The sequence below is a fragment of the Quercus robur genome, chromosome 2, assembly GCF_932294415.1.
Source record: "Quercus robur chromosome 2, dhQueRobu3.1, whole genome shotgun sequence".
Lineage (NCBI taxonomy): Eukaryota > Viridiplantae > Streptophyta > Magnoliopsida > Fagales > Fagaceae > Quercus > Quercus robur.
The window spans coordinates 40906912-40918437 of record NC_065535.1 but is presented as its reverse complement, the minus strand read 5'-3'; the positions used below and the strand labels follow the sequence as shown (position 1 = coordinate 40918437).

Below are 11526 nucleotides of genomic sequence, written 5' to 3'. Positions count from 1 at the left end.
CTTACTAAAGGCTAGTCAACCACATGTTTCATCCACAAATTGGGCGAAATGTTGAAGTGTACGTGGACGACATGTTGGTCAAAAGCGCGAAGGAGACGTTGCACTTAGATGATCTCCAGGAGACTTTTGACATGCTTAAACAATACAATATGAAGCTGAACCCGAGCAAATGTGCCTTCAAAGTTTCATTAGGAAAGTTACTTGGTTTCATGGTTTCACAAAGGGGAATTGAAGCAAATCCTGATAAAATCCAAGCAATCCTGAGTATGGAGCCCCCAAAGAATGTCAAAGAAGTCCAAAGCCTCATTAGACGAATAGCAGTCCTCAATAGGTTCATCTCAAAAGCTACTAACAAGTGTTTACCATTTTTCAGAGTGTTAAGGAAAACATTTGAATGGACGGATGAGTGTCAATGGGCATTTAAAGACCTTAAGGCTTATCTCACCTCAACTCCGTTGTTGAGCTTGTCCAAACCAGGTGAAAAGTTATATCTGTACCTAGTGACATCCCCTTATGCAGTGAGCTCACCCTTAATCAAGGAAGAAGGAAAGGTGTAGAAGCTCGTCTACTACACTGGCAAGGCCTTAAGAGGAGTTGAAGGATGGTACTTGCCAATAGAAAAGTTAGCCTTCTCATTAGTAACAGCAGCAAGAAAACTCAGGCCTTATTTCCAAGCTCATATCATTAACGTCTTGACAGATCATCCGTTCAAGAAGGCTATGAATAAGTTGGAAGTAACTAGAAGACTGAGCCAATAGGCAATGGAACTTAGAGAGTTTGACGTAAAATATCACCCTAGAGAAGCAATAAAAGCCCAAGCACTTGCGGACTTTATCGCAAAATTTACTTACTCTAGCTTATGACCAGTAGAGTGGAGGAGAGGGGGCAAAATAGTGGATCGTCCATGCGGATGGTTCGTTTACTCAGTATGCGGGGAGGAGTTGGTGTAATCCTACAATCACTCAAAAGAGATCGTCTAAAGTATGCGATATGTCTACAGTTCCAGATGACCAACAACGAAGCTAAGTATGAAGCCCTCTTCCAGGGCTTGGAGTTGGCTAAGTCACTAGGAGCAGAGTCAATTCTCGTCCAAGGAGACTCACAACTGATCATAGAACAAGTGAATGGGACATATGAAGCCAAGGAAGAACGAATGAAGAGGTATTTGAGCAAAGTCAAGCAATTTATTAAGGGATTGACAACAGGAAAGTTTCACCAGATTCCAAGGGAAGAAAACATGGAAGCTGACAACCTAGCCAAGGCAACGTCTACAGACGAGTTGATGGATGACCAAATTAAAGTTTAGTACATCCCACGCATAAACGTTCTTGATATGCATCAGATAGATGTAGAAGCCAATTGGACCACTCCAATTGTATCCTATCTCAAGGACGAACTCCTCCTCGAGGATAAAGAAGAGCGGTGAAATTTGTTCTCATGGACGAGGTGTTATACAAGAGGGGTTTTTCTCAACACTACCTGAGATGTTTAATCCCAGATGAGTCGAACTACGTTATGAGGGATGTTTATGAAGAAGCATGTGAAAATCATTCAAGAGCAAGGTCCTTCGTCCACAAGATTTTCCGTGTGGGATAGTACTAGCCATCCATGCAAATAGATGCCGAAACATATGTCAGAGCATGTGACAAGTGTCAGCGCTTCAACAATATGCCTAGACAACCTTTAAAGTACCTTACCTCGATAGTGGCCCCTTGGCTATTCGCCCAGTAGGGACTTGACATCCTTGGTCCCTTTCCCATGAGGACAAGACAATTGAAGTTCTTGGAGGTTGGGATCGATTATTTCACCAAATGGGTGGAAGCAGAGCCATTAGCAAGGATTATCGAGTAGAACGTTAGAAATTTCTTTTGAAAGAATATCATCTGTCATTTTGGAATCCCTAGGGTGCTCATCTCAGATAATGGATGCCAATTTGATAACACCCTTTAGAGAGTTTTGCGAACAAATAGGAATCAGGAATCACTACTCCTCGCCCTCCCATGCATAGGCCAATGGACATGCAGAAGTTGCAAACCAATCCTTGTTGAAGATCATCAAGACTTTGTTTGAGGGGGCAAAGAGGATATGGCTAGACGAATTACCCAGCGTCCTTTGGGCATACAGGACGACAATGAGGACTCCTATTGGAGAGACTCCTTTTAAGCTAGCATATGGAAGTGATGCAGTGATACTCGCGATGGTTGGCTTGACTAGCTAAAGAGTGGCCCACTATAAGGATGAGGAAAATGAGAAACAGCTCCATCTAAGCCTCGATCTCATTGACGAGCTAAGGATGGACATGGAACAGAGGGTGGCATCTACAAGAACTTGATGACTAAGCACCATGATGCGTTGGTCAAACCAAAGCAGTTCAACATTGGAGACCTCGTCCTAAAAAGGGTGTCCTTAGTTACAAAGGACCTTGCTCATGGAAAGTTGGGGCCTAATTGGGAAGGACCATACAGAGTCATCAACTACAAAAGACGAGGATCATACGAACTGGAAGCCTCGGATGGACGAAGGCTAGAGCATCCATGGAACGTGGAACACTTGAGGAAGTACTATCAGTGAAGACTCGTCAAAGAGGTCAGCATGGATGACCCTAAAGACTACTAGTTCCCACTAGCAGTCTATTTATGTTATCTTTCAGCACTTATGTTTTTTAACAGCATTTTATATTTTCTAGCATTTGAATTCCCTAAAAAGCACTAGCTACTGGCATGTGCAATGTTTATAGACGATGTCATGAGCAAAGTTCATTTGTATATAAGGTAGTTTGAATTCCCTAAAAAGAAATAGTTACTGGCATAAGCATGTTTGTGGACAATGTTATGTACAAAGTTCTTCATTGTATATAAAGTAGTTTGGATTTTCTAACTCAAGTGTTAATGATTCTCAAGCCATCGTTAAACAAGGAAAAGGAAAATTATCACATGATAAAAAGAAAAAACCTTAAGGTAAAAAATAAAAGTACAGAGAAGGAACAAACACTTCCCTGTACAATCGTTGATAAATAGTAGACGAAGAAAGGCATGCATGCAACAAATAGATGAAATCTAAGGACGACAAATAGGCAAAGCCCCTGAGTAGTCCAAACCATGGACGAGAAAACACCTAGCCATTCCAAAATTCCTAAGAAAAGTCCAAGTTATGGATGAGGAAACATTTAGCCATTTCAAAGTGAAGTCCAAACCATGGACAAGAAAACACTTGGATATTAAAACTGGCAACAAAAAGGAAAGAAAGAAAACGTTCAAACATGGATGAAAATGTATTTATAAATAAACTTAAGGGTAGACGACCATTGCCCAAAAACCTTTTAAAGTGATAAGCCTAAGAAGGCAAGTGTATGAAACCTCCGTCCTAAAACATGGATGAGGTGAATGTACTCAAGAAAACTTAGAAAAAATGGTCCAAAACAACGGACCCCCAATAAAAAAGAAAAAAAAGAAAAAAGAAAACAGATTTTTGCTTACAAAATAAATTACATCAATAAACCACTGGGGGCAATGCCCCCAAACTTTGAATCGTCCTTTGTTGGAAGAGGAGTAGAGGCATCATCCTCAATATTCACATCTTCTAAGCTAGTCTAAAGCAAAGAACTTTCAGCCATGATGGGAAACTTGATGGAGTTAAAATCCACCCTAGGAAAGGCTTTAGTGGCGTCCATGCGGAAGTCCTCAAAGCCTGCTGCATAGTTCTTGTCCAAAAGATCGGTGAACACACTGGACGCCCTGAATTCTATGATAGCTTCATCCTTAGCCTTGCTTAGGGAGGAAGTGAGCTCGTCGCTTCTCTTTTGGAGATGATCTAGACGAGTATCATTCTCAATGATATCTGCCTTCAGCTTCTCAATGAGATTTCTCAACTCCTTTATCTCTCGTCCTCCAGCTTGACTCCCTCCCTTGCTTTATGACTAGACTCCTTCTTTATGTCACGAACCTTCGTCTCTAGCCTGATCCTCTCTTTGTTCAACTCAGTGGCTTGCTTGGACGTTGCCATGAACTTGGACATGGCCTGCATTAAAAAATGTAGACATAAGAAAAAAGGAAGAATAAAGTTCAATTTTTCATGTGGCTAGGGATGAAGGAAAATACCTTGAAGAGATCATGAACTATAGATCATTCAAACTCCTTCATAGACATGTCATAGAAGATGGAGACGTCCTTGTCAGTCACTGCCTGCTGAAAACTGTCCCAGGCAAGGCCCTCACTTCTTAAGAGAGTCAACGAACTACTCTTAGGAGGTGAAACAACAGAAAGAAGGGACAGGCTCACATCGGGGAAAGGAGTTTTTGCCGTCAACGACTGCTTAGAAACAGCAGGAGGAATGGAGGGTTAGTCTCGATGACTGAAAGCTTGGAAGAACCATGTTTAGGCTTTTTATTGCCTCGATAGCTAGGAAGAATTCTAGCATTAAGCGTCCTAGATAAAGTGTTCTTCTTCTCCGAAGCTGCTGGAAGAGATTGGGTAAGGACGTCTTCCTCTATTTGGACGGCTTCATCATTTGCTAGGCCTTCCCCTTATTCTCCTTCATAGTTGCCATTCCTATATAAAAGAAAGAGGATCCTCAGAGTCTAGAAGAACTAAATGAGTAGGAACAAGCAAAAGTGCAAGAAAATAAAAAAGAACTTACGTCGACGAGTGGTAAGCTCGTGGGCTAATACTACCTTTGTAGGAACAAGCCTAAGTCCCCAAGTGGATAGACGATGAAGCGTCACTAAAGAGTGGAAAGCTCTTTTAGAAAAAAGAGTGTGCTTGCTAAATGGGATTCAAATGAAACTTATTCAGCGAAGGATGAGCTACAGCTAAAAAGAAAACAACAAAGAGTTAGACGAAGATAGTAAGATATTCAAGATGAGGTAAAAGAAAGCAGCATACCCTGAGAACGTAGACGACCCATTTCACTGGTGTAAGGAGGGAGGTATTCCTACCTACCTTAATGGGGTTTCTAGCCCAATACCCAAAGACGAAGAAGAACTCCATCTTCCACCTCCTATTAGACGAGGGAATGGACCTAATTTACCTATAGCTAGAGCCCCTAGCTGAAAATTGGTAAAAACCAATGGATTGGGTTATCTTAGAGGGCTTATAACAATATAGGAACTCGTCCATAGTAAGAGGACGGTTCCCGTCAAAAGCCTCTCTCCATAGTACCTGCATAGACATTATGGTTCTCCATGCATTGGGGTTTAGCTGATTTGGCCCTATGAAAGAGTTCTCTGGCAAAGGCGTTCAAAGGTAACCTAAGGCCCCCTAGAAGGTAAGCCTCGTATATACCAACCCCAGGAAAATTGGGAGTACAACACCATTCTCCAAGGGTAGCGGGTTAACCTCGTCAAGAATTTAGTATTTATCTCTGAGCATGATAAGTCTTTTTTCGTCTACCTTGGATGAAATATTCACAGTATAACTATATATGATGTCCACCTCTTTATTAGGAGAAGGAGTGGATGGCTCAACCCCCACTACTACTACTCTTACTGCTACAACCACTACTATTACTCTCGTCGTGATACTTGTCTATTTCTCTTTCATCCCTATCATTAGACAAGGACACTACAATCTCAACCATTTGTAAAGAATTCTAAAGAAGAAAACTTACAGATGAAGAAAAGAAGATACCTGATTCTAGATGGAGAAGGCTAGGGACGAGAGGAAACTTCTAGAGGAGGTGTGGAGAATGATTGATGTTAGAGAAGAAAATATGAGAAAGTGAAAGGGTAGGAGAGGTATTGGACTATTTATAGGCAGCAAAGAGGGAGACTGAAGCAACACAAACCAACCAGGAAGAGCCATATGGCAATCTTTTGAAGAACAAACGACGCGACAAACAAACCCTTAAGATTAAGCCACGTGTCAGCATCTAGGACGTCTAATCTCAAACCACCCCAAAAATGCCACGTGGAAAACTCGTTAGCCAATGAAAAATCGCCACCTGTAAAGTAATTATAATAGCAATTATAACTTCAATAGTGGTATGGATGACACAAGGACAATGGGGCAACTGATGGTGGTCTAGATTAAGTTCAATTCGTCCATGGTAGTCGTCCATGACCAATGCACGTGCAAAACAGTTCACAAGAAAGGGAGCCCAACAAAAGCATCACAGATATGAATAGAATCCATCCTTGTAGGGATGGACAGACAGGGGGGGAGGGGGGGCCAAGGGGGCCTGGGTGGGCCACCCTTGGCCCAAAGAAAAAAAAGGAAAAAAAAATTTGGGCCCTCCCTAGCCCAAAGAAAAAAAAAAATTTTTTTTTAAGGATTATATATTTTTTATTTATTTCTAGATTTGTGCCTCACTCTTCCAAAAACTTAGACTCCTTCTCTTTTAATTAGCCTAACCTAACTAGCAACTACCCAACTCAAAAACTTAACAAAAACAAAATTTAAAAATAAAAAATAAAAAATCTTAGTCAGCCCAATATTAGAGTACTAGCATTAAGTGTTCTAAATGGTAAATATTTAGTATTTAAAACACCAAATACCAAAAATACTACTGTAGGAGACATTTCAGAAGCTATATTAAAGTAGCAAAAGTTGATGCTCTTAAGAAACAATATTATTTTGTATTATTTTGTCTTTATTGGTAAATGATTGCATCTTAATGTATTAAGAAATAATGATTTTGTGTATTGATCTTGGTTGATAGTTTGTTAGTACTATATGGATATCTATTTGGATTTTTTTCTTCTTCTTATACTTCGGCCCCCTTAGCTTGAAATCCTAGGTCCGCCTTTGCGTCCATGAGTATCATGATCGTCCAAAGCAGTCTAGTCATCCTTGTCATACAGGGGCATGGATGACCAAATAACACTTAACAAATTTTGCAGGATTTTTCTACAAATACCAAGCAATTGGACCACGATCAATCATTTCAGAACGTGGGGAGGATTCCCTGAAATCTGCTCCATTTTCTCCACCAACTACACATATCTCCCATGATGGTATTGGATTCGAACATGTAGACCCACTAAAAACTCTCTATAAAAAGGATCTGACTCCATCAACCCAAGGTACGTTTTACCATTTTACTAATTCACTATCCTTGTGTTTTAGAGAGAAACTGACTTAACCGTCAGAGGGTCCTTAGCCAGTTCACCCCAGTCACCCTTGACAATTTTTCTTTCTCTTTAGGTCATTAAACTGTCATCGTAGCCCAGAGCATCCAGCCCACTAATTCTTGTGCATCATCAGTTGGCATCCTTCAAGTATAAATCATTTTGATTAAATTAAAAAAAAATCACTTTTAATTAATTTAGTAAATTCCCATGCAAATGAGAATTATTATTAAATCACAAGTAAATTTATCAAAGAAAACAAATTTAGTAATATTTAATAAATTGAGAGTGAGATAATATAATATGTTGAGAAATTATAAATCATGTAAGTATAAAATAAATATAATAATAGATTATAGTTAAAAACAAGGACGACAAGTGGACACAAGGAGGGCAAGTGGTTTGATGGTTACAAGGTTGGTCTTTGTTCTTAATTGGGTGTCAGATCTCAGGTTTTACTCTCCACTTGTTCAAATAGCCAGTTCTCACTCATAAAAAAACCAGTTTCATGATCGGTTTACGGTTAACCTGGTTGGAACAGCCAGTTCGGTTCGTGTTGGAAAACCATGACTATTTTAGGAAACTTTTTATGAGAAATTGAAAAAGGCTGACAATATTTTATTTAGAATGTACTAAATAAGGTTAAGACTTAAGCTACAATGTTTTATTTAGAATGTACTAAATAAGGTTAAGAGTTAAGCATTCGCATTAATTTGTGCAAATTTTTTTGTTTATTTTAACAAAAGAATTTATTTATTTTTTCAATTTTACTCAACCATTTTTCAAAAACACTCACATTAGGTTAACTATTCTAAAAGTTATTTCAATAAAGGGTTGGGTTAAAGTTACATGTGGTGTAACTTTGAGTTAAGCAATGTTACACCACTCAATATTTTTTAATTGAATTTGAATATAGACAAATCCATTGTTAGATTACATTATCTTCATATATTCTCCATGATTGCAACATTTCAAGGTAATCAAAAATCAATAGTCATGTCATCAATCAATTATTTAAATTCAAAATTTTGTAGTTTAAAATAATGTATAAAAGATGAATTTATAGATTGAAATGGTAGATAATATCTGATTGTCATGAAAAATGACACGTTAAGAATATATAAAACATGTAATCCAATGGTAGGATTTTCAAAATATAAATTCAATAACAAGTTATTGTGTAGTATAACATTATCTATAGTTATGGCAAGAATAATTTGAACCCATAATTACTTTTTTAAAACACCCACATCACTCACACACACATAACAACTGAAAAGGTGAATTGAGAAATGAATAAAATATACTTTTACACATAAAAGGTAGCCGTGTAAATTTACACGGATACGTGGAAAAGATATGTATAATTTTAGACAAACTGATGTAGGAGATTTTTTTGGTTTGGGTGGTCAAAATTTTGCATTTATGCCATTTTATATTCTCTAATGCAAGTGCTCTTAAAAGCATTAGCATTTGGGTGGGGGTAAACTACCCAAATTGCTATTTTACATCCTCAAATTCTAAAATCCTTACTACATCTAGGCGGGTATTCTTAAATTTAGAAGTTACTATAGATGAGTTCAAAACTTATTTTGATTATTTTATTCAACTCTTTCTCTTTTCTTTTTAAATAGAAGCAAACTAGTCTTACTTATTTTGGGGTTAGTTTTATATTATTTTAATGTGTTGTATGTTAAAATAAAAGATGAGATATTAGGTGAGTTGTCAGATGTTATATTAAAATAGATAAAATAAGATTCTAGAGTGTAAAATGAGTATTTTTTTAAAAATTTTTTTTAGGAGTAATGCTATAATTACAAACTATTGTTGTGGCCAATTCTTATTAGTTCTCATCTAGGCCCACTACTAGCATCACTTTCTCACTTACCAATATACATTCATGACGTCAGCAATTTATAAAATAGTTTGTAAATCTAACATTTTCCTTTTTTGTTAGATATTAGGATGCTAATGCTCTAATTTTCCCGGTTTTTTCTCCCAAAAAACTTCAAATTATTTACAAAAATTTGGGTGGGGGGGGGGTATTTATAGAGATAACCAAAAAGTGGGAGGCTATATGATGGTGTACCAAATCACTATCACATAGCCTCCCATTTTTTACACCTCATCAAGCTATTATGTCTTTTTTTTGGTTTCTGGTCTAAACTTCGTGTAGTTGTTTGGAGGCTTTCCGAGCTCTGTTTTCTTCAAACTTTATATTCTTGGAAAGCTATGGATGTCGAATTTTCATAGGTTCTGACTTTGCAAGATTTGGAGCTACAGTCATCAAGATGTCGCGTCTGGAAGGGAGGTGACATTGTATAGGAAATTCTGCGACGTTTTTCCTTAAAACATTTGTTTCTTCCAATCCGTGGCAGATATCATCGAGCCCTTTTTATGGGAGGTAGTCAAGACCTCATGCTTCAAGATGGTTCAGCTAGATTGCTCTAGTTCCCCCCCAATCGGTACAATATTTTGCGCAAAATTGGTCTAAAAACTGCATGTTTTACCGAAAAAAAGTGAAGTATTTAATTAGGGTTTTGGTATTTTGTTGATATCTCCTTCGTTTTAACTCCAATTTTGGCCTGTAAACTATTGTTTCAAAGGGAAAATATGCCCCACGAGACGGTCCAACATTCAACTTGATTGGATGGTCATATCAAAAAGTCAACTTTTTGACTGGTGGTTAGGGTTTTGGTTTTAATTGCTATCAAAGGGGTTTTGGAATGTCGCAACCCTTTGATCCATTATCCGATCATGTTGCATTTATTTGTTACCCTTTTTGGCCTTGAAACTTGCAGTTTGCACATTTTTTTAACTTTTTTGGATTTTGGCACTTGTTTTGACGCGTGAATCGGAGTTGGACAAAATATGATATCAACACCCTAAAAGAGATTTTTAATCACCCAAAAGCTTCAATTCTTTACAATATGCTAGGCCTGTACATGGTGCGGTGTGGCTAGTTATTGGGGGTATTTTCGCACCACACCTGTAAGGAGCAGTTTTCCCTTATACTTGATTGCACCTCACTTATGGATGATAGGAACTTGTCTACAAAAGGTGCGGTGCACCATATCAGTTTGGCGTAGTTAGTTCCGTTAATTCCCTGTTTTCTCAAGAACTAAACACAATGCAATTAGCATCCCAAAACCTCATCATAATCATTGAAAAACCTATATATTCTAATAAAAAAAAAACAAAAGAAAACAAACAACTACAAAGAAATTCTCAATCTTTCTCTAAAAAATATCACATTTTAAATAAATAAAAAATCCAAATGAAAACACTAAACCAAACCCATAAAATATAAAACAAAACCATTGAAAATAAAAGAAATACAAACTTGGTACAAAGCATTGCAAGGCGGCGCATCCAAAGTCAAAACCTCCACTAGAAAAACTTGAGAATGTCGTGACAAAGAGAGAGGAGAGGGTGAACTCCTAGAATGGTGGCATCGAGCGGTGGTGTATGAGGGCAGCAAGTGGTAGAAGGTAGAAGTTGAGAGAGAGAGAGAGAGAGAGAGAGTTGCTGGGAGTTTGGGACTAGGAGAGGGAGACTGACAAGAGAGATAGCAGGGGTGTGAGTAAATAAATCTAGGGTTTAAAATTGAAACTATGTTGTTTAGGTCTTTATTTTTTAATCTAATTATAAAATGACGTCGTTTTGGAACTGATATTAAAATTAATATAAGGTTCAAAATGACATTGTTTTAGTGTATATATAAATAAATAATAATAAAAACCCTAACATTTTTTTTAATCCACAGACTCGGGCAGTACCGTTTTTTTCTTCTTCAACCTTGCCTATCTCGCCTGCCATCTCTAAGTTCTCTTCTCTCTGGAAGCATAAAACTATATACACATATGTTAAATTGTGGTGTGTGTGTGTATGTGTATATATATGCGGTGTGGTTTCTCGTTGGAGTGCAAAAGAACCACCGCTTGCTGCACCGACTATCTTCGGTGTGCCTAGATTGCTGCCGACCACCGTGCCAGACACCTGTGGTAGTGCTTTGCAGCTGTCGGATCAGTTCGGCGCCAATTGGTTTCATCGGTGCTAGTTAAATCCTGAATAGGCCTACAATATGCCACCGATCCAATTTAATTTTTGACAATAGACGCCTAATACTAAAACAATCACCAACACTCATAAGTTATAAGTAATGTTAAGACCACAATTTTTGTCATAACTTGCTCATGTGGCAAGTTGTGAGTGGTGGAGTTGTGGACCTATATGGACTCAACACTTTTACTTTACTACTTACAACATACCACGTGAGGAAGTTGTGGCAAAAGATGTGGTTCTACCATTTTTATAAGTTATATCTAAATTCTCACTGACCTACCTAGATTTTCTAAGAAAAAAAAAATCTGAAATTTGGAATCAAACAAAACCCAATATTTTTTCCCATCTCCAAAACTGCTAAAATCTATAATCAAATTGCTTACCCACTATTAAATTAT

General features: G+C 37.8%; 1 protein-coding gene across 1 annotated transcript; it reads left to right on the top strand.

The window, feature by feature from the left end:
- Positions 1-928: 928 nt before the first annotated feature.
- On the top strand, positions 929-1306 carry LOC126698972 (uncharacterized). Its single transcript, XM_050396518.1, has one exon. The coding sequence runs from the start codon at positions 929-931 to the stop codon at positions 1304-1306; it is 378 nt and encodes a 125-aa protein (XP_050252475.1).
- The last annotated feature ends 10220 nt before the right edge of the window (positions 1307-11526 follow it).

Excerpts from the sequence above, each read along its gene's own strand:
- LOC126698972 (XM_050396518.1), top strand. The coding sequence starts at position 929 with ATGCGGGGAGGAGTTGGTGTAATCCTACAATCACTCAAAAGAGATCGT.